This window comes from Emiliania huxleyi, assembly GCF_000372725.1.
Source record: "Emiliania huxleyi CCMP1516 unplaced genomic scaffold EMIHUscaffold_403, whole genome shotgun sequence".
NCBI lineage: Eukaryota > Haptophyta > Isochrysidales > Noelaerhabdaceae > Emiliania > Emiliania huxleyi.
The window spans coordinates 34581-56012 of NW_005198943.1; the positions used below are offsets into that span (position 1 = coordinate 34581).

General features: G+C 68.3%; 6 protein-coding genes across 6 annotated transcripts; 3 read left to right on the forward strand and 3 right to left on the reverse strand.

Annotated features, from left to right (window-relative positions):
- Nucleotides 1-832: 832 nt before the first annotated feature.
- On the forward strand, nucleotides 833-1708 carry EMIHUDRAFT_243916 (hypothetical protein; the record flags this gene model as incomplete). Its single annotated transcript, XM_005769990.1, has 1 exon — nucleotides 833-1708. One exon carries the CDS (start codon nucleotides 833-835, stop codon nucleotides 1706-1708), a length of 876 nt encoding a protein of 291 aa, XP_005770047.1.
- Nucleotides 1709-3404: 1696 nt separating this feature from the next.
- On the reverse strand, nucleotides 3405-5064 carry EMIHUDRAFT_470258 (hypothetical protein; the record flags this gene model as incomplete). Its single annotated transcript, XM_005769991.1, has 5 exons — nucleotides 3405-3620; nucleotides 3690-3800; nucleotides 3874-3982; nucleotides 4060-4600; nucleotides 4725-5064. 5 exons carry the CDS (start codon nucleotides 5062-5064, stop codon nucleotides 3405-3407), a joined length of 1317 nt encoding a protein of 438 aa, XP_005770048.1.
- A 1310-nt stretch (nucleotides 5065-6374) lies between these two features.
- Nucleotides 6375-6962, reverse strand: EMIHUDRAFT_243919 (hypothetical protein; the record flags this gene model as incomplete). The annotated part of the gene is made up of 1 exon (XM_005769992.1): nucleotides 6375-6962. One exon carries the CDS (start codon nucleotides 6960-6962, stop codon nucleotides 6375-6377), a length of 588 nt encoding a protein of 195 aa, XP_005770049.1.
- A 1337-nt stretch (nucleotides 6963-8299) lies between these two features.
- Nucleotides 8300-9012, forward strand: EMIHUDRAFT_369924 (hypothetical protein). The gene has a single exon (XM_005769993.1). The coding sequence runs from the start codon at nucleotides 8323-8325 to the stop codon at nucleotides 8881-8883; it is 561 nt and encodes a 186-aa protein (XP_005770050.1). The 5' UTR covers nucleotides 8300-8322; the 3' UTR covers nucleotides 8884-9012.
- A 2621-nt stretch (nucleotides 9013-11633) lies between these two features.
- EMIHUDRAFT_243922 (hypothetical protein) lies at nucleotides 11634-12317 on the reverse strand (the record flags this gene model as incomplete). Its single annotated transcript, XM_005769994.1, has 2 exons — nucleotides 11634-11999; nucleotides 12264-12317. 2 exons carry the CDS (start codon nucleotides 12315-12317, stop codon nucleotides 11634-11636), a joined length of 420 nt encoding a protein of 139 aa, XP_005770051.1.
- Nucleotides 12318-17544: 5227 nt separating this feature from the next.
- Nucleotides 17545-21220, forward strand: EMIHUDRAFT_243924 (hypothetical protein; the record flags this gene model as incomplete). Its single annotated transcript, XM_005769995.1, has 7 exons — nucleotides 17545-17556; nucleotides 17795-18910; nucleotides 19010-19195; nucleotides 19486-19531; nucleotides 19960-20063; nucleotides 20576-20757; nucleotides 21154-21220. 7 exons carry the CDS (start codon nucleotides 17545-17547, stop codon nucleotides 21218-21220), a joined length of 1713 nt encoding a protein of 570 aa, XP_005770052.1.
- Between the last annotated feature and the right edge of the window lie 212 nt (nucleotides 21221-21432).

Sequence of the window (21432 nt, forward strand, 5' to 3'; positions counted from 1 at the left end):
CTCCCCCGAAGATTGGAGGTGTTGATTTATGCACAAATCTATGTGTTGCGAGCGCTAGATGGCGAAATTTTCTTCGCCTCCGGCGGGGCCGGAGCAGGGAGGGGGGCGCACTTCTACTCACGCCCCCCCCCCGGCTTAGAATGCGTTGAAGCCTATGGGGGGGGTCGGACCCCCCCCCTAGCATGTGGTGTGCAGAGAAGGGCGCCCCCCTCCCTGGAAGCGATGTCCGCCTGCTCCCGCTCGCCGCGGGGCTAGAGAGGGACTTTTGTCGATGTTGGCTAGAAGTGCTGCACTTGTCCCCAGACAAGGTTATGGGAGCGGCCATAACAGGTGTTATGGCTGTTATGGCTGGCTGCTCATAACACCCCATAACACCTCATAACACCTCATAACACCTCCATCGCTGTTATGGCTGTTATGCCCACCCTACCATTACACCTCATAACACCTCATAACACCTCATAACACTCATAACACATCCCACTGGTTGTTATGACAGCCAGCATAACAACCTCATAACAGCTGCCGGGTGCACCGGGACCCAGCTGTGAAGAGTCCGCAAGGGTCCGTGCCAAAATGGCCAAAATCGAGCCTGATTTTGCCGACTCTGCAGTGGCCGCAGGCGGTGATGGCGGACGCCGACGAGCCTCACGCGCCGGGCCCCACCTCAGACAGTACCTCCGGTGGGCTGCATCCACTCACCGCGGGGCTGCTCGCTCGCCATGATCGTCGATGTGCACCGACGGCGACCGCCCTCTCGAAGCGCCCGGCTGACTGGCCAGCCGCCGAGCAGGAGCGAGCAGCCGTTCGAATCCGCGGTGCAGCGCCGCGGATGGCGAACCTCGAGCCGGTGGAGAAGACCGCGGTCGTGTCGGACTCGTTCGGCGCCGATGCGGCGCCAGCAATTCGGGCGCGGCCGACTCGCTCCAGTTCGGCGCAGCTCGCCTTGGAGCCCACCGCGCTCTTAAATCGCCTCGAGACCATGCTCCTCGGCAACCATCCCGTCCCCGCACCCTCCAACGAGGTCAGCATCGTCGGCGAGGTCACCAACGGCATCATCATCGCCGCGAAAGCTGCCGTAAACACGCTCTTTTTGTCGCAGCGGCGCGGCGCGCTGATGGCTCTCCAGATAAAGAACCTGAAGAAGGCTGCGCTGGCGTACCTTGTGTGGGACCTACGCGGCGAGCTGGCGGGCGCGCGACTCGAGCAGGCGGTCGTGTACGGCAAGCGGCTCGAGACACACGCGAGCGGCGTGGACAAGGAGTTGGGCAAGTGCAAGCGGCGGCAGGCGGGCGCGGAGGCGCTTCTCGCTGTCGTTCCAGAAACTTTGCAGGACGTGCCGACGCCAGAGGAGCCCGCGGTCGAGGAGGAGCCGGCTGTCGAGGACCTGCCTGCCAGCGACTCCCGTCCCGACGACGCGTCTTCGGACAGCGATCGGGAAAGCGTCTTCGAACGCCGGGTGACCCGTCGGATGATCGACGCGGGCCTGAACGAGGCGCAATTCGATGATATGCGGGACGTTTACGGGATTCAGCTCGCCCACGAGGACAAGTGCCACGAGTGTGCCAAGCTGCAGGCTCGGGCAGTGAAACTGTATGATATGCTCCTCCCGTACCTCGAGCGCGACTGGGTGCCACTGGAGGAGGCATTCCAGCGGCTCGACCTTGTAGACGCTCGTAAACGCTCGTACCCTGGGTCGTGGGTATGATAGTGACATAACATACGTGTGATACACTACCAAAACAGGGCCGCGGGGGGGGCGTTGGGGGCCGCTGGAGGGCCGCTAGACCCTTCCCGGGCCCCTCCGGGGGGGTCCGGGTGCACCCGGTGTTATGTGTCACGGATTTTTCTTTTGGACGCCGCGATAAACCCGCGTGGGGTAAATTCTTCTTTTTGGAGCGATCGATTGATAGAGAACCATGTCGCCGGTTGAGCGCGCCGGTCGAGAGGAGATGCTGAAACATCGCCGGAACCAGGTCCAGCTCGAATGGCAACCTCACACCGTCGAGCCCGGCCTGCTCAGCAGCCTGCTCTAACTCTGCCAGCTCACGTTCGATACGGGTCGGCCCGATCCGAAGAGGAGTGCAGGGCATCAGCAACGCGGAAAGCAGCAACATCCATCCATCGCTCGCACGACTGGCACGGAGCTTTAACAAAAAGCGGGAGCAGCCAGCTTCCACTTGTTAGAAACCTCGAGACATGAAGCGAAAAAAGGAAAGAAAATCTGAGCCCTGGTGTCGAGGTGTCGAGGCCCGGTGTCGAGGGTGTCGATCGAGGCCAGGGCTCAGAGAAAAAGGACGTGAGTTAAATTGCGGAAAGACAGACCTTAAGGTACATGTTAAAACGGAGGGGAGCGGCAGAGCTGCAGAGAGTACGAGTTAGAAACGGGAAGCAAATTGCGTGAAGGGGGGGGGGGGGTCTTGATTGAGCAATCTGAAGCCATCGCTCAGCCTCAGTCAGGAGGCAGGTTGATGTTATTGAATTTAACTTAAGGGCAAAAGAGAAAATATTTGGCGGTCGATGCCGAACCTCGCGCGCGCGCGGCAGCGCGCGAAGCGAAAATTCCAGCGGCGAGCAGTTCGGTGTGGCCTCTCGGGCCATAACACCGTGGATCCGGGACGGCTCTCTCATAGCAGCCCATAACATGTTATGGGCTGCTATGCCCCGAGAGCCATAACACCATAACAATAACTGTGTCCGGGGACCACTGCACCTTTTTGAGAATTTCACCCAGGCACTCTCCCCCACGCGCCCCTAGGCCTAGCCCCCCTAGCAGCTGCTCCCTACTTTACGCGGCAACGCGGGGCGCCCTACCCGCCCATGGCTCAGTGGCAGTGTGCTCCAGCCTCCACGCACCACGCGACCACGGCTCTCCACGCACCACGGACCACGCTCAGTACATACATACGCTCCACGCGGCTCACGCGCGCCGTCTGCGTCTCCACGGGACCAGAGTGTCGAGAGTCTACAGAGTCCACCCAGAGTGCAGAAAGAGCACTTAGCACACAGGCCACACGCTCACAGCAGTCAGTCCTCAGCACACAGCAGAGGCTCAGCCGCAGGGAGAGTGCGCTCGCAATGAGTCCACGCAGCGTCGCCAGTCGTCGGGGACGGGGGAGAGCCGTGTTGTACATCAACATGCAAAGTCGTGCCAACGGCGCTCTTCCAGTAACCTCTATCATTCTAAGATTCTATAGAGACTATGTGCGCGCTCTGTCCTCTGACTGACCGAAAGTGGAGCGAAACAAACTCAGAACACTCACAGGACTCCGGCTCGGACGGCCGCCTCGTGCCTCAGTAAATCACTGGCCACACCTCGCTCTGCAGGCGGTCTCACCTCGCTCCGCGGTCTGCACCGACCCTTCTCCACCACATACTCCCACCAGGTCTCTCGAAGCGCGCCCTCACTCCTCCGCTCCTGCTCGGAGGGCAGCCTCTGCTGCCTCGCGGACGGCGGCGTTCTCGTCGTCGAGCGGCATGTCCTCGGCCTCGACCGGCTCGGCCGTTGGGTCGTCGCCCTCGATGGGGGGAGGCGGCGAGGGCGACATGGGCCCGGCGGCCACCGGGTGGCCGTAGCCGAGGTAGAGGTTGGCATATCTGCCCTCCTTGGCCTCGCTCACCTGATACGGCAGGAGGGAGGCCGGTTGGGGGCGCCGCGGCGGTGGGGCCCTGCCGCTCGGCGGAACAACCGCAATGGCCCCCGGCCAACGAAGCGAGCGCGACCAGACGACCGACGCGCCGCCACCGAGGGCCGCGGGCCCCACCAGCGCCCAGTCTGAAGCCTCGATGGGCAGGAGCGCCTGATAGGGCGGGTCGCGTCCGGTCGTCAGGACACACCGCCAAAGAGAGCTTGAAAGTCGGTGCTTTAGACACCGGCTTCTCCGGCTCTAGCTGCGGTGGCGGCGCGTCGGCCTCCGCCTCCTCGGGACTCGGAAGGTTGGTGCAGCGACCGATGGCGAGAATGCCCATGTTCTTGTGGCGCCTGTTGGGAGAGTGTCGCCGGCGTCAGAAGTCGAGTCCGCGAGACGGCGATGGCGGTGGTGGCGGGGCGCGCGCCACGAGGCGGGCTCGCAAAGCTGCGAGCTGGTTGGTGGTGGCAGCGCGCCCTCCGCCTCGGGGTCCGCCGGCTCCACGGCGCCCTCCGGGCTGAGGGCGTACTTGTGCGATGGACAGAGCGTCGTGCCATGGGCAATGCGGGCGAGCTGCGCGCGCAGGTAGTGCCGCTCCGTCCCGGGGAAGGGCGGGAAGCAGCAGACGTCGGCGTCGAGGCTTCCCGTGAAGAACTTGCGCGTCCGCGACGCGGCGACGATCGCCTCTGGCGTGACGCTCGGCAGCTCCTCCCATGTGCCACCGAGCTCCGGCGTCACAAAGTACGAGAGCGCATTGCAGCCAGAGCCATACTCCTCTGCCGGCGTCGCTGACGGCTCGCTGGCCTCGGGCGGCTCGGGCGGCTCGGCTCGTCTCGCCTCGGCAACGTAGTAGTCCGCTGCGGTGCCGAGGATTTTGCCGAAGAAGCGCACGCTCTGCAGCTTTGCGGTGCGCTGCAGCGCGCAGAGAGAGAGGTGCGCACGGTAGGTCTCCTCGGGTGACAGGCTCGCACCTGAGCGGGTTGGGGTGGGGTTGGAGGCGGCGGCTGGGATGGCAAGACCCAGATCCACCGCGCTCGTCCCGCCGTTGACCCTCCTCTCCGTGCGAGCCAACAGTGTCCACATCTCTACGCCCACCCGCGGCGTCGAGGAGCCGCGCATCGTCGAGGAGAGAGGGGGGTATCTGTCCGTCCGCCTCGTCCTCGGAGCCCGGCTTGAGCAGGGCCGCGTCCCTCTCCAGCCAGCCACTGTCGGGCACCTCTGGCGCCGTGGTCGGTGGCGGCGGTGGCACCGTGACGGCCGCAGGGTCAAAGGAGCTCGACTTGACCTTTGCAGAGAGGGCCTCGAACGCACCGAGTGCATCGGCAGGGTTGGAAGCGAGGATGGTGGCGAGCACATCGGTCAAATGCGAATACACGGAGACACCCTTTTCGTTGGGCCGTTGCAGGAAGGAGACGGCCTCGGCCTTGTCCGACATCGCGCTGGGGCGAAACGGCCGTCAAAACAGCGCGGGCGCGTGTGAACAGCTCGATGCTGGCGATACGAATCTGAGATCTGCGGGCGCTGATTGCGCATCTGGCACACGCGTGCCCCGTCCCGTAGAAGGCAAAAACGGACGAGCAGCGAGCAGGCGAGCTCCTCCCTCGCAGCCGGGGCTAGAGCTTAGCCTGCCTGGTGCCTGCACCCTGCTCCACCTCCACTCTCTTCCCAGCTTCCACACGACGCACAGTAGTCTTGTAGTAGTCAGTATGACCGATGGCGCTCGGTGTGGAGCAAGCAAGACCCCCCCCCCCCCCTCGGCGCGCGCTCGCCATTCCAACGGCCGCCAGGAGCACCAAGAGGACTCCTCATGGCTGTGACCAAGTGGGCTTCGACCGGCCTCGGCTGGGGGGGCGGGTTGTCCCGGCTGCGGACGCCTTCTGCAGCCCCCTGGGATGGGGACAGCACCCCAAAACTGCCCCTCGGCGGCATACAGCACTGCCAGCCAGCCTCTTCCTCCTCCTCAAGGGCTGTACTATAGGCCATATTGCGCCGCCTCCTACTAGCAGCCGGGCGGGCGCGCGCCGCGGGCGCCTCGGCGCGCGCACGGCTCGCAACATTCGAACGAGTACTGCCGCCTGGCCGCCTCAAGGCTGCCGGGCGGCAGTACTCGCCTCGCAAGGCGCGCACCGGCTGCTCTGGCTGCTGCGCCGGCGGCCGCTGCGCTGGCCGCTGCTGCGCCGGCTGGCGGGCGGCACGGCCGCCGGCGGCCGCTGCACCCGCGCCTTCCCTCGCGGGCGCCGTCGCGCCGCGCGCGCCCAACTCTGCTGGCACACGGCACGCGTCGTCACTCAGCTGCGGAGAACAGGCGGTGCAGCGCGCGAAGCGCGCGCGATCTCGTACTTTTAAGGCTGGATCCGGCCATTCCAAGGGTAAGTTCCATTTCACTGTGGCACAGCTCGAAGGAAGAAGTTACATAAACCTTGGCTTTGACTATTTGTTCGCAACCCTCGCCACATCTGACTTCGCCACTGCATACCTCGCGCAGGCGCTCTGGACGCTGCTCCACCGGAGAAGCGGCATGGAAGATGGCCTGGGCGATTGCCAACGGCTGAAAATGGCTCCGACGGGTGTGCCCCAATCTTTCACCTGCGGCCGCCCCGCCCCGCCGCGGCCGCGGGCGACGCCGCCGCCCGCCCCCCGTCCGCATCAAAGCGCTCAAAGGCCGCTACCAGAAGCGCAGCGTGCTGCTCGCCGTGCCCGCCGCCGAGCTGCTCGAGCTCTCCCGCGTGCGGCTCGAGCTGCTGCTCATGGAGGCGTTCGGTATACTTTATCGCCCGCGGCACGGGCGCCCCGCTCGCCGTCCGCGCGGTCCATCGCCGCATCCCCATCCCCGTCTGCGGCGGCGCCTCCTGCGCCCGTGCCGGCCTGCTCTGCGACGGCTCGCCACCGCTCGTCGTCCAGCATGTGCCACCACCGCCGATCCGGGTAGCCGTCGTACTCGATCTGGTGCGCGATCCGTCCGTCCCCGTCCTCCTCCCGCGCCATGACGGTCGCAGGGTACCACCGCTCACTGTCGCAGAAGATCTCGAGGCGCGATCCGGTGGACAGGACAGTGTGGCCGTCGAGCGCCGCCCTGGCATCCTCGCGCTGTCGCTTCCGCCGCTTCGCCTTCGTCTCCTTGCTGCGCAGCAGGGTGTAGTTCGGGCCCACCTCCGCCACGCTGTCCAGCAGCTGGGCGGCGCTCGCCATCTCGACCGCGTCGTCCTCCGGCGGAAGCTCCGCGTCGCCCGCGGCCGCTTCCCGAGCGCGCTCGTCGCGCATCCGCTCGTGGTGGGCCTGCCGACGCGCCACGCCGGCGCCCGTGTGCCTCGCCGCCGCGTCCGGTGACGGCATCGGTCGCTGCCACAGGTCGTCCCAACAGGTCGTCCCAAAGGGGACGCATCCAAACCCGAAACCGCCGCATTTCGCCCGCCGAATTCTCCCACTCGCTCTGCCCCAATCTCGAACAAATCTCGAGTCCTCTCACTAGTTACATACTTCCACTGAGCACTGACTGTGTTCTGTGAGAGCACTGTACACTAGTTGACGACTGTGCTCTGTGGTCATCGCGGGAACGCGGTGGCGGTGGGCAATGACCAATGTCGCGGCAGGAGAGAGGTAGCGGGGCTTTGACGACCCCGGGCTTTTTTGACTAGACTTCCCTGCACGACAGTGGCACAAATACCACACGAAATTCGTTCGCTAGCTGCCCCGTGACGGCATGGCACAAATCGCATCCTCGCGACACTGCGAGCGCGGCGCTGTCCGCGACGCGAGCCCCAGTATACAGACACGCCGCGGAGAGACTGTCACAGGCCGCCCCCCAGGCTGTGAATCAGGGGGCGGCTCAAGTCCACGAGGGATGCACAACACCCGCTGGTCACGCACGGGAAGGCTGCAAGCACATGCAAGTCACATGGGCGATGAGACGTCGGGATGCCGCTGGGGGCTCCCTGCGCACCACTCTTCCTCCGAGCCGCGGCAGCTCAGCCCTTTCCGAGGAGGTCCGCGCCGAAAGCATCCGGCTCTGACACGGTCGGTGAGCCCGTACAACCGCGGAGGGCGCGGGTCCCAGCGGCGAGGCCGGGATGGGTCGGTTGGAAGCAAGCGTTGCCGAGCAGCATGGATGCGAGAGCGAGAGCAATCCCTGCTATCCCGGCCGCCGCTACGCTCATCACAATCACCATTCCAGAGGAGCCTTCGTCTGCAATCAGCAGAGCCGGCACCAGCGACGGCGCAAACGCAGGAGGGAGAGCGGCGGATGCTGCGGTCGCGGCGCCGGCGGCGCCCGCGCCGAGGATATTCGGGGTCGGAAGCCGCATTCAGCGGTGCAGCGGGCGCCTTGTGCGGCAGCAGCCGGCGCCGGGCAGTTTGCAATCTCCAGGCTGATCGAATGAAACAAAGAAATTGCCGCGCGTCGCTTGTCATGTGAGAAGCTAGGTTGTGTGCTTGTTGGCGCTCGCTTTCTCTTTTGCCGGGAACATCTAGCAGGGCGAGGATGCTCGCGCGCTCGTCGGCTGCCTCACCGAACCTCGCCGCCCGCGTCGTCCTGATGAGCTCCGTCGCGACGCCGCGCCCGCCTCGCGTCCTCTTCATGCACGGTCTCGAGAGTGGAGCGTTTGGAAGCAAGGCTCGCTGGCTATCCGAGCGCTTTGAGACCGCGGCGCCGGACCAGCGGGTGTCCGCGTACAACCCGTTGCGGCGCAATGGTCCGATGGCGGCGTGCCTCGCCTACGTGTTTTCCTTCGGCGCCGCGGCCCGGTACGCCGGCGGGTCGATCGGCCTCAGCGTCGCTGGGCTGGCCAGCGCGGGCCTCGTGCCCTTCCTGCAGTGGCGAATGCGTGTGGCCATGCGTCGCTGCGTCGCGCTGATGGAGGTGGCGCTGCGGCGCGAAAAGCCGGATGTGATCGTGGGCTCGTCGTGGGGCGGCGCCGTCGCCCTCAAGTGCATCGAGCAGGGCTACTGGGCGGGACCGGCGGTCCTCCTCGCCCCGGCCATCAGCGCGCGCGGAGTGTGGAACCTGGCGTGGCCGTCCTTCGAGCCGGAGCTGCCGGCGGCCGCGGCGGCGCGCGTGCTGGTGGTACAGGGGGACCGCGACGACACCGTCCCCTTTGAGCGGGTGGTCGACCTCTGCAGGAGGAAGGGCCTCCGTCTCGAGGTGGTGGAAGGAGGGGATCACCGCCTCGTCGGCGCCATGCTCGGCCCGACCGAGCGGCTGGCGCAGCTCGTGCGCGATGAGTACCAGTCGAGCGCTCCCTCTCCGTCCATCTCTTGAGTCGCCGTCCCGCGCAAACGGCTCACGGGCCCCAGACTCCGCGGCACGTTCTCGTCACGTTGTGACTTGTGCCGTCGCCCGGCTCTCTCACGCCGACACACACGCGTATAATTATGTATATAAGTAGAGGAACCAGTGGAGATGACAGGGAGGGGGTGTCCGAGGGAGGGGGTGCAGGTGAATTTGCATCGCATCGGCCATCGCACTCCGCGCATACACAGGAGGGGCGGCGGGCGCGCACACACAGGTCGACACAGGAGGTCGTGGCTGGCGGCCTTGCACTTTTCCACTTACCACTTACCACCGGCACCGCCTTGCCGCCTTGCGCCTTGAGGGAGTCGCGACGTGCCGAGAGGGTCGCCCCTCAGAATTCGTTTTCTTTTCTCTTCCCCTCAGCCTCTCACCGCGTGCGCGCGTCGGCACATCACCGACCTCGAGAGACGAGAGAGACACACCGCGCACGCGCGAACCGCCCGAAGTGGTAGTGGACACGATATTACAACAGAGAGACACGTGAGTCGATGAGAGACATGAGGCAGCGCGGGAGCGAGACCACGACTCTGCTCTACATACTACCCTGGAACAACACCACCCTGGACACGTGGCTATTGTCGCTGATCCCGCCCCTGTGGACACTGCCCTGGAGCAAGGACCCCATAAACCACATGTACCGATCGGGGTCGCGCTTCCACTCGCTCGTGTGGGGCGTGGGATCGGGGGCGCCCGCGAGCGGGCCCGTCAGCGAGACAGAGGTGGGGGTTGTGAGGATCTGCGTGATTCTCTCGTAGCGCCGCGTCCTATCTCTCGGGTACAGCTCTCCAGTGTACGTTGACGCCCTCCTGTCCCCTAGCAGGCGTACGGTCATTATCGTGACGGCTGCGCACGGCCAGACGATGTCCAGCTCCGAGCGGTTGCAGCTGTTGCACACGGGGATGATCCCGGCGTGCAACGTGCCCTCCCCATCCCGAAAGACCACGTGCGCCCCGGCAACGCTCACGGACATCGCATGCGGACGCCCCCGGTCCCCTTCCTTCCTGCAGGGGCAACACACCGGCAGCCCATTCTCCCCTCTGGTCCCCGAGTGCCGCTGGCAAACATTGCGCCACACCTGCGTCCACCCCCCCCCGACGGTCGTTTTGTGGGAGGTGGTCGCCTTGAAGTGCAGTGGCGCGCTCATGACCTGCGCTCGTCGCTGCCGGTCCGAGCGGTCGAACCGCGCCTCGAGCCGATCGAGGTTGGCAGACAGAGCCGCCTCTGCCGCCGCCCGCACCGCCGCCGCCCGCTCCGCCTCCGCCGCCGCCGCCCGGGCTGCCTTCCCCGCCGCCTCCGCTGCAGCTTGCCTCGCGGCCCTGTCGGCGACCTCTACAAGAGCCGCTGCCTTCGCGACCTCCGCCCTAGCCGCTGCCTCGGCTTCCGCCGCCGCCGCCGCCTCCGCCTGCGCCTGCGCCTGCTGCAGGTCCTCCAGCAGTTTGCTGAAGGCCGTCCGGGCCACCGCCGCCGCCGCCGCAGAGTCCTCCGCCGCGCGAGCGGAGCCCAACGCCGCCGCCGCCGAGCCCGACGCCTCGCCGGCCGCGCGCTTCGCGCCCGCGTGGTCTCCCGCCGCCGCCGCCGCAGAGTCCGACGCCGCGCGAGCCTCGGCGGCGGCGGCGGCTCCCGCGGCTCCCGCCGCTCCGGCCGAGGCGCGTGCGTCGACGGCCGCTCGCTCCGCGCCCTCGCTCCCACCCGCCGCCGCCGCCGCGGAGCCCGCCGCCGCCTTCGCAGAGCCCACCGCCTCGCCGGCCGCTCCCTCCGCGGCTGCGCGGTCTCCCGCCGCCGCCTTCGCGGAGCCCGCCGCCTCGCCGGCCACTCCCTCCGCGCCCTTGCGGGCTCCCTCCGCCGCCGCCGCGGAGCTCGCCGCCGCGTCGGCCGCGCGCCCCGCGCCCGCGCTCCCGGAGGAGGCCCGCTTCGCCGCCGCGCCCGCTGCGGCCGCGGCAGCGGTGGCCACAGCCGCCGCCTGCGCCGCGTCGCGAGCGCTCTTGCTGGCGGCGAGGGCATGCGGCCCGTCACCGGTTCCGACGGGGAACTGCTCACTCATCTGCAGCGCGAACTCGGACAGAAGCCGCGGGTCGAGCGCCACCAGCCGCACCGCAGCCGCTAGTTCGGTCGGCCCGCCTGCGTCGTTGCTGGAAGCCTCGTCGAGCGCGGCATCGCCAGTGGCGATGCTATCGAGGAGGGCCTCGGCCTCCTCCCGCTGCGCCCTGAGCGTCGCACTGAGTGCTGCCGTCTCCTCGAGCTCCTCCTGGAAGGTGCTCATACTCTTCAGTTCACAGCTGTGCAACCTCTGTTGATGCGAACATGGCGTCTTTGACTCAGGTTAGATGGTGTCGTGGGGCGGGGCTCACGACTAGGCCTTCCTTTTCATGCTCTCTAACAAGCCACAGAGCGCAGTACTAGGCGCAATCCCAAACGCACATCCAACAGTCTGACCTCTCTCTCCACAATGGATATGTCCTCATCTCATCACTCTCGGAGGAGTCATCACCTCACCAACAGTACGCGTCGCGCCGACAAGCTCCACACCGGCGCTGTCTGCGCCGTCGACACAAATCTACTAACTCATCGTCTCGCGCGATCGAGCCCCGATCGCGCATCCGCTGCCGGCTGCCGGCTGAGGCCGCGTGGCGGCGACGCGCTCAGCAGCCCGCAGGCACCACCGCCGCCGGGCTGCACTAGTGAGGGCGTGACCGGTGCCGCCCAGCGCCGGAACCAGCTCACGTCTCAGCGATGCGCGACTGAGCGAGCATGCCACAGAGTTGCGCGAGGGCCCTTGGCGTGCACGAGATGACGTTGGCGGCGCGCTCGATCGCGAGCAATCCCGGCCGTCCGCGGCTCGCGGAGTACTCGCGCAGCAGCCACCCGTACGTGCGAGCCGCCGCCGCCGCCTCGCCCCGCAGCCTCGCCGCCTCGCCCCGCAGCGTGCGCAGCTCGCCTCTCAGACGAGAGGCGAGCTTCTGCGTGTCGGAGAGCATGCTGGACAGGCGGCTGTCGGGGCCCACGGCGCGAGCCGCAGCCCGCGCCGCCTTTGTTGGCAACGGCGGGCCGGTCCGCCGGCGAGGCACGGTCTGGACCGCCCCGGTCTGCCGGTGAGGCACGGTCTGGGGAGCCCCGGGCGCCGACCACGGGGCGAATCCCTCCTCCCGACGGCGAGGGGGGGGCGGCGAGGGAGGCGCGGAGCCGTCGTCGTCCACGCCGAGCCCGGCCGGGCGGTGAGGGCGGATGTGCCCGGTGAAGGGAGTGGGCGCCTCGAACGGCTGGCGCTCTTGGTCGGAGGCCGAGGAAGCGCCGTTGGGGGGCGGGCTCCCCTCCGAGGCGGCGGGGCTCCCCTCCCCGGCGGAGTGGACAGGCTCGCTGCGCTCAGGCTCGCTGCGCCTCGGGGTTTTGGCGGCGCGTTGCATCTCCGCGGCCGGGCGCTGCTGGCGGACGTTCCCGGTCAAGGGCGTGGGCGCCGCGACCGGCGGGCGCGCGGGCTCGGAAGCCGAGGAGGCGCCGCTGGGGGGCTGGGGGGCCTCCCCGCCGTCGCGGCCAAGCGGGGAGGGGGGATCGTCGCCGAGGCCGCCCGCCTCGTCCATCGCCTCGTCCATCGCCTCGCCCGTCTCCGCGTCGCCTGCCTCCTCCTCCGAGGCGGCGCGCTCCGCGCCTGCCGCCGCGAACGGGCCGCCCTCCTCCGCGCCGTCCTCAACCTCCATCGCCTCCGCCTCCGCCGAGCTGCCCGCCCGCTGCCCGCCCGCCGGCGAGGCGCCCGCCGGCGAGGCGCCCGCCGCGCCCGTCTCCTCGGCCGCGCCCTCCTCGCCCTCTGCCGCCTCGTCCCAGCCGCCCTCCTCCCAGCCGCGCTCGTCCCCGCCGACCGCCGACCCCGCGCCTGGCGCCGCGTCCGAGCCGGCCGCCGGCGAGCCGCCCGCCTGCCGCCCGCCCGCCGGCGAGCCGCCCGACGGCGAGGCGCCCGCCGCAGCGCCGCCCGCCGCCGCGCCGCCCGCCGCCGCCGCTCCGCCCGCAGCGCCGTCGTTCGCCTCCTCCCCGGATGCCGCCACCTGTGCTCCGAGAATATGTGAGACAGGAGAGAAGGGGAAGCCTGTCGGAGAGGTGGCGCCTCCGTGAGCTGCGCGCGAATGTCCGCCATCTGCCAGGTGTACGAGACCGTCGCCGCCCTTTTGCTGCTCCTCTGCACAGCACTCGCCGACCATGTGCGCGGTTTGCCGATCGCTGCGCCGTCTGCCCCCTTCAGGCAGTAGTGAGCTTTGCTGGTCGGGTGCTTGACGAGCGTCACCAGCTCACCTGCCACACAGCTCATTCGTGAGGTGAGCCGAGCTGCGGGCCCCAAGGCTTGGCGGCGGACATGCTCCTGCACGATCGGCGTCGTTGAAGCGGTAGCGGCCGATCGCGGTGGCGTCGGGTGGGATCACGGGCGGCTCTATGGTAGCAGCCCTCCGGGCCGCTGGCCTGAGTGCCTGCACCCGCACTCGTGCGCGAGCGTGTTGAAGCCCGCACGCCCCACGCAGCAGGCGGCGATTTCCGCCACTGGGTCGCCCTTTCGCTCCCGGGGTGCGTCGGACCGTTGCACCCTGCCTTTGGCCCCAGTCGTGGAGACTTTGTCCTCGGCCGAGATGTGGACGACAGCACTGTCCTCGGGTGTCTGCCCCGCTGTGTTTCACGTAAGCAGCTCGCCCTGACGCCTTCAAGCGGCAGCACGCTGCTGCTTGAGCATTATCACGGCATGGCAGCCACGGGCGTACTCAAATCATCCGCGGGAGATCACTGGGTGTGGTTGGACGAGAGTGGCTGCCGGTGTGAGGTCGGCCACGGGGACAGAAGCGCTCTCACACGCGGCGTTCCTCCGAGTCGGACTGAGCCGCAGCCTACGACTCCCTCGAGCTCGTATTCACTCTCTGCTGGCGCTGCACCAAGGCATCGCTGCTCGCGCTGGTCACCGAGATGCGTAACCTCGCGAATAAGGAGGAGCGCAACACAAAGGTCAACCAACTTGGACGGCTGGCGTTCGAGATCTTGCCGCTATGTTGATTCGCGCGACATTGAGGCGCTCCGCAACCAGAAGGGTGTCGGCGAGTGGAGTGTGGAGCAGCTGCAGCAGCTCTGCGACACGGGCGCCTGTTCCTACCTCATGGCGCTGCGGTCGGCGGCGGCAGTAGAGGGAGGGGCCGACGGAAGGTACCCCCCCCACCCCGGAAAAAGTTGGAACCCTTGGCCGATTCCAACCGAGTCGTGATGGTCGCCCCCCAGACGTCTGTCGCGCAGTCGCACGCCTGCAGATGCAAGCGCGTCCGACACGGCAGCAATCGGTCAGGCCAGCGGTTCGTTGCTTGAGCCGCCCGTGATCCCACCCGACGCCACCGCGATCGGCTGCTACCGCTTCAACGACGCCGATCGTGCAGGAGCATGTCCGCCGCCAAGCCTTGGGGCCCGCAGCTCGGCTCACCTCACGAATGAGCTGTGTGGCAGGTGAGCTGGTGACGCTCGTCAAGCACCCGACCAGCAAAGCTCACTACTGCCTGAAGGGGGCAGACGGCGCAGCGATCGGCAAACCGCGCACATGGTCGGCGAGTGCTGTGCAGAGGAGCAGCAGGAGGGCGGCGACAGTCTCGTACACCTGGCAGATGGCGGACATTCGCGCGCAGCTCACGGAGGCGCCACCTCTCCGACAGGCTTCCCCTTCTCTCCTCGTCTCACATATTCTCCGGAGCACAGGTGGCGGCATCCGTGGCGGAGGATGGGTCCGCGAACGACGGCGCTGCGGGCGGAGCGACAGCGGGCGGCGCTGCGGCGGCGGACGGCGCGGCGGGCGGGTCGGCGACGGGTGGGTCGGCGGCGGACGCGGAGGAGGAGGAGGCGGCGGCGGGGCTGGGGCCAGTCGAGGCGGAGGCGGAGGAGGCGCAGAGCGGGTCGGCGGCGGACGGCGCTGCGGGCGGCGCGACGGGCGACTCGGCGGCGGGCGCGGCGTGCGGCGTGGCGGCGCAGGGTGGCCCGGCGGGCGGCCCGGTGGAGGAGGAGGCGCCCGAGGAGGTGCAGCCACAGGCGGGCGGCTCGGCGACGGGCGACGTGGTGGCGGGCAATGCAACAGCAGGCGGCGCAGAGGGAGGCGCGGCGGTCGGCTCCGCCGTGGCGGGCGGAGCGGCGGCGGCAGCAGAGGCGGAGGCGCTGCCAGAGGGCGAGGAGAGCGCGAGGCTGGAGCGCGGGGCGGGGCTGGTGGCGGGGCCGACCGACCCCGGCGTCCTTCCGAGCCCCGCCCTCTCTGTTGCAGCGCGGGCTCGCGTGCAGAGGCGCGCGTGGTGTGCAGGCCCCGGCAGCTGGGCGAGCCCCTTGATCTCCGATGCAGCGGCGAGAGCGGCGATGCGGGCGGCACCGACGGCGCCCGCAGCCTCCCCTGCCGGGATTGCCAGCCCGCTGCTCTCCGACGCGCCGGCGCCGGCAGTGGCTGCGGCGCCGCGCGAGCGTGAGGTGGCGTCGGCGGCGGAGGGCGAGATGGAGGTGGCGCGCTTGGAGGAGCCCTCGATCGCCGGCTCCGTCTGGTCGCTCGAACCGCTGCTGTTGCAGCTCACCACGGCTGTGTCAGAGGCGGAGACGGGCGAGGCGGAAGAGTCAATGGACGGCGCGGCGGGCGGCTCGGGTGCGGAGGTGCAGCCAGAAGCGGCGAGCGGCGCGGCGGGCGGCGCAGGCGATGGCCCCGCGGCGGCGTGCGGAGCGGCGGCGACAGCAGAGGCGGAGGCGCTGCCAGAGGGCGAGGTGGGCCGGGCGGGGCGCTCGGCGGATGTGACGGCGGGCGTGGCGAAAGCCCTCGCGGGCCGCCTCGCCTCTGGGCTCGACGCAGCCTCGCCGTCGGATGATGCCGCCGCCGCCGCCAAGCACTCTTTGCGCGAATTTCTCTGGCCGCAGCCGCAGCCGCAGCAGCCGCAGCAGCCGCAGCCGCAGCCGCCGCCGCCGCAGGTCGTGAGCACACCTCTCGCCCGCCCCCCGCATGCCCCCCTCACATCTCCACCCCGCGTCTTTAGGCTGCCTCCGCTTCCGAGCTGCGCTCGCCGCTGGGGGCCTTGTCCCAGGGCAACTACGAGCCGTCGACCGGGCCGTCGACGTGCTCATCGCGTGAGGAGTTCTTCACGCCAGGGCAGACGAGCGGCTCCAGGCGGCTGCAAAACTGCCCTGGGGATGAGCCCATCTCCCTACAAGATGCGCGGTCGTTTGCGCTGGCGCAGTCCCCGCTTCCCCCTTTCGATTCGCAGCCTTGACCTCCCCGATCGGCTGAGCATTGCGTCGCGGAGACCCCGCCGCTTGTTCGTTGTTGCGCCGTCTGCAGTTGCGCTCGTGACCATGGGGTGAGTCGTGTTGAGTCGATCCGCTACTCGCTCACGAGGGCGAGGTGACTCGCCAGCACCATCTGCGGGACCGCGCGGATCTGGCTGCTCAGGTATTCTCGAGAGAGTAAGAGAGAGAGAGAGTTGTTGGTATTCGAGACGCAGCGCAGTCGGACAGCGCGCTCCAGTCTTCCGTCCGGGCGCGCCTCGGCGCCATCAGGCGGAGAGAGCGGCGCGATCGGGTAGCGATGCGCATGAACAAGAAGAAGAGTACTGGGAAGTGCAAGTGCTTATGGGGGGACCCCTAGGCTTAAAAGGGTGGGCCCTCGCTGGGGCGCCTGCGGCTTAAACGGCTTAAAACGGGCCTAGGCCCATTTTAAGGCTGCCTGGGCCGCCGATTTTTAAACGGTCTTAAACGCTTAAACGGTGCGGGAGAGCTCCCGAGGTCGATGGTCCGGGAGAGGCTCGCTCCCGCGTCCCGGTACGCGGTAGACGCCGTAGGCCGGGAAGCTGGCTACACCTACAGTCAGCTAGCACGCGTCCCCTATGCGAGTATGGCTCCTGCCAGTGCACCAGACTTACAGGTGTGTCTTCAGAGGCGGGTTTGTGCCCAATAACGGCAGTATTGGACAATTGGAGAAAACGGCGTGGAACCCTCAATTAACCCAGCGAGACGCATGCCGGCGAGGCCGATTTTCTTAAACGGTCTTAAAAGAGGGACCCCCCGTGCCTGCAATCTCTTAAATGGCAAGTTAAGCCCCCAAAGTTTCTTAAAAGGTCTTAAAAAACCCCGGCCCTCAGAACCCTAGGGGTCCCCTCTAGGGTCCCCTAAGAGCTAAGTGCAAGTGGGATGCGGATCGGGATGGCAGCACGGCCGACAAGGTCGCAAGGCGCGCTGTCTACCCAACGCTCGAGCACGACAACTACGACCCCGGCCCCCTCGCAGAGCGCATCAGGCGCGACAAGCGCGAGGCGTCCGACCGCTCCTCCGACGACTCCTCCTCCGACCAAGACTCATGCGGCTCCGGCTCTACTCCTCGACGACCATCTCGGCTACGGTTCCGACTCCGGCTTCGGCTGGTAGTCGACCAGCTGCCGAGCCCAAATCACTGTGTGTGCCACATTTCTTGTTGGCTTCTAAAAATTGTGAGAGAGATTTTTAGCAATACCAAACAAATTGTGAGAGAGAGGAGAAAAAAATTGTTGTAAAATTCTAAAAATCTCTCTGAATAATGACCGATGCGTGTCAGACGACGGTGACCCTTTGTGCTGTCATCCTCCAAAACAACTTCTAAACAAGTGTTAGTGTCAGTGCGAACCAATGCAAAATTCTGTAAAAAAGAAAAGCCGCTTAAACAATGAATAGCAGCGGCTCACCCGCTCCTCCATCCCCATCCTTGTGGGGTGCGACCTGCAGGCCCCCTTTTATGGAGCACAACGCAGCAGCACCGCCCGACGGCGGCGAGCCCGCGCCCGCCGCCGCCGCCGGCAGCGTCGAGCCCGCGGCCGTTGACGCCGGTCGGCTCGCGCCCGCCGACGCCGTCAGCAGCCGAGGGCCCGACCGCGTCCAGGTCTTGTGCGGTACGTTCGGCTGCACGCTCCCAAACAACCACAAGGGCCTCCACCTCATACCCGCCGTTAACAGCGTCCGCCAGCGCCAGCGGCCTGCCGAGATCTACTCCGTGGAGCCGCAGGCGGGGGCCAAGTCGCAGGTCGGCGCGTCGCCCGCCGGAAGTGGCAACGCATCGCGGGACAAGTCGCCGGTCAGCAGCCGCAGCGGCATGCCGCCGCCACCCATCCACGAGGCCAACGGGCGCAAGATCATCACATGTGTGGGGTGCGGCGTCGAGCGCTCGCGCAGCATCCCCGGGAGCAAGCCCGCCGTCTGGCTCTGCGGAGGCGACCGGTGCGCGGGGGAAGGCCCTATCGAGAGCAGCCTGCCGCAGCCTGCCCAGGACCCGTCCGGCGGCGGCGGCGCTCCGGCTGGCAGCAGCGGCGATCGGCCGCAGTGGCAGTGCGTCTACTGCGGCCGCATGCTCATCAACGCGGGCGCAAAGTCGAACCACGAGCGCTGGTGCAAGCAGCAGCAGGAAAGGATGGCGCTGGAGCTGGCGTCCGCTCCCAGCACTCCGCCGCCAGAGCCGGACGCCCCTGAGGACGCGGAGAGCCGCTGGCAGTGCGTCTACTGCGGCCGCGCGCTGTGCAACGCGGGCGCAAAGTCGAACCACGAGCGCTGGTGCAAGCAGCAGCAGGAGAAGCAGGCGCTCGAGGAAGAGGCGGCGGAGGCGGCGGCAGCGCGCAGCTCGCCGTTGCCAGAGCCGGACGCCCCTGAAGAAGACGCGGCGAGCCGCTGGCAGTGCGTCTACTGCGGCCGCATGCTGTGCAACGCGGGCGCAAAGTCGAACCACGAGCGCTGGTGCAAGCAGCAGCAGCACCAGCCGGCGCCCGAAGCGGGGCAACCTTCAGAGGCGGCGGAGGCGGAGGCTGCAGTCGCTCCGGATGAGAGCGGCCGCGCGCTCTGGCAGTGCGTCTACTGCGGCCGGGTGCTCACCAACGCGGGCGCAAAGTCGAACCACGAGCGCTGGTGCCGCAAGGTGCATCTGACGGAGGCGGAGGAGGCGGCGCCGGTGGCAGCGCACGCGCCGGCGACGCCGGAGCCCGTCCTTTGCCAAAAGCGGCCCGACTGCGTGCGGCGGTACCGCCACCCGGGCCTTTGCAAGCCCGCCGGCGGAGGGCGCGGCGGCGGCGTGGGCACGCTCAGCAAAGGACGAGACCGGTGGCAGCAGGAGGCCGGTCGCTCGGTCGCCGCCACTTCGGACGAAGACATCGACCGCCTGAGCAGCCCCGTCTGTCCGATTGCGGAGCAGGAGCCGGTGGCGAGGGAGCCGCGCGTGCTCGCGGAGCGGGTGGCGGCCGGACGGCAGCAGTACCTCGTCCAGGCCGCCGGGCAGGGCCGTTCGCAGGCGGAGTGGGTGGCGCCCACCCAGGGGACGTTTCCGAGAAGCTTCCATTGCCATCGCCAGGGCGGAACACAGGGGGGAAGCGCCGCCGGGACGTTTTTTGGGGCCCATATTGCCCGGGATGTCCCTGCGGACATACAACGCCCCTCTTATTTTCCCCTCCCGTGGTCACTTTTCCTCTTCCCCCCCCCCCCACCCCCCACCCTTTCAACCCCCCTCCCACCCCCCCACCCCAGGTGCCCGACGCGCGCCTCATCGAGACGTTTTGGGTCCCGGTTCGGGGGAGCCTAGATGCCGCACAGGCTGCCCATGCCTCGCACGTTTCGTGGGCGGCGTTCGTGGTGGAAAGTTCCCCCCCCCCCCCCCCTCCCGAACAGACGCACGCCCCCTCCCGAACAGACGCACGCGATCTCACTCTGCCCGTTTGCTCTCGCCGAGCCGATACGAGGCGCAGTGTCACGAGTCTGGACCACAGCTGTAGCGGGACCACAGCTGTAGCGGGTCCCTCACGCCCTCCCCCGCCCCCCCTGGTCTTTACGAAGCGCAGGTTGAGGAGCACAACAATTCGGACGACAGCGACGCCGTCGCGGTCGGCTCCGAGGACTACCCGCTGCCGCCGCTGCAAGGCGCCTCGCCGGCCATTCGGATGTCCCTCGACCTTGCATGGCCCCTCCCGCCTCCCGCATGGCCAGCTTCGCCCCCTGAATGACACCTCCCGCCGCCCGCTTGAGAGCGCCACCGGTTCAACGGTCTAACCCTTTCGTTCCGCGGAGTAGGGGAGGAGGAGGTGCAGCCCATGCAGCTCACCGACTCGCTCGGAAACAAGCTGTGCGGCACGTTTGGTTGCATCCTGCCAAATAACCACAAGGGGCTCCACCAGGTGACGCCGCCGAGAGCCGTCCCGTTTCCCAAGCCCCCCGCCAGACCGCACCACACCCACACCAGCTGGAGCCTCGCTGGGCATCGCTTACCCCCCCCCCCCCCCCTTCCCCCTCCTCCCCCTTTCCAGCTGCCCGCACCGGCGGGTGGGCGCGCGCGCCGCGTCAAGAACCATGACTATGACTTTGAGCACGGGCAGAAGCGGCGCCGCCTCACTCCAGAAGGCGGCGCGGTGGCGGGCGGCGGCGGCGGTCTCGCGCGGCCTCAGCTCTCCAGCGCGAAGAGCTCCCCCCTCGGCCGGATGCCGGGCCGGTCGCCAGCGGTGGGGTGCGCGACACTTCCCCCCTCCTCCCCACGCCCCCGCCCACCCACCCACCACCACCACACACCCTACCCTCGCGACTGCTGCCGCACGACCGCGGCGCTCCCCGTCGCTGGCATCTGACCAGCCCGTGTCCGCTGCTGCAAAGGAGGAGCGCCGGGCGAGGCCGCGCCGAGGTTGAGCCGTGGCAGGCCGGGGCCGGAGGGTCGACGGAGGTGGCTGTGCACGACGCGGCCCCGCCGCCGTTCGCGCTGCCCGAGGTGGCGCTCTCTATCCAGGGCGGCGACGAGTCGGAGACCGGAAGCGACGGCGGCGGCGAGGCGGGAGGGCGGTGGGGCGGCTCGGTGCTGCCGGCGGGGGCTCCTCTCCCGCGGTCGGGTGGCGGGGTCCTAGATATGACGAACACACGGATCCCCAGTCCGACTGGCACTCGAGGCAAGCCGCATCGTAGTCGCAGTCCTCGAAAGCACGGCGCGACACCGCCCAGTCTCATGCCTCCATGCACCGGCGCCAGGTGCGGGATCGGTAGCCGGGCGGCGGAGGCGGCGTGACTTGCACATCGGCTCCGAGGTGTGTGTGCTCAAGGATGGGCCGCACTTCGGCTCGGTCGGCGTCATTGTCGACTCGCGCTGCGGCTACTGGCGCGACCGCCACCCCCGCCAACCCCACCACCACCCCGCGCACCCCTTACCCACTGCTCCCGCCTGCCGCCCGCGCCGGCATTGCGCCAGTGCTCCGGCAGCTCACCCCCCCCCCCCCCCGCACGGAGGAATGGCCAAACGTGCGGCGAGGACCTCGTGTACGCGCGCGGCTCGTCCCTCCAGCGAGTCCCCTAAGAGGGCGACCAGGCTCTGTCGCCCCTGCCGCTCCAGGAGGGTGGGGGCACGGCCCAAGAGGTGCTCCAGGCGAAAGGTGGAGGGGGTGGCAAGACCTCGCAGGGGGCGTTCGGCTGCGACTACACGGGGACGGCGGCTCGCCACCCGCGGCGCGAAAAACAAACCCCATATCTTGGGCGCGCTGGTGAACGCCGCCTCAGCCGGAGCCCCGC

Excerpts from the sequence above, each read along its gene's own strand:
- EMIHUDRAFT_369924 (XM_005769993.1), top strand. The coding sequence starts at position 8,323 with ATGGCGGCGTGCCTCGCCTACGTGTTTTCCTTCGGCGCCGCGGCCCGG.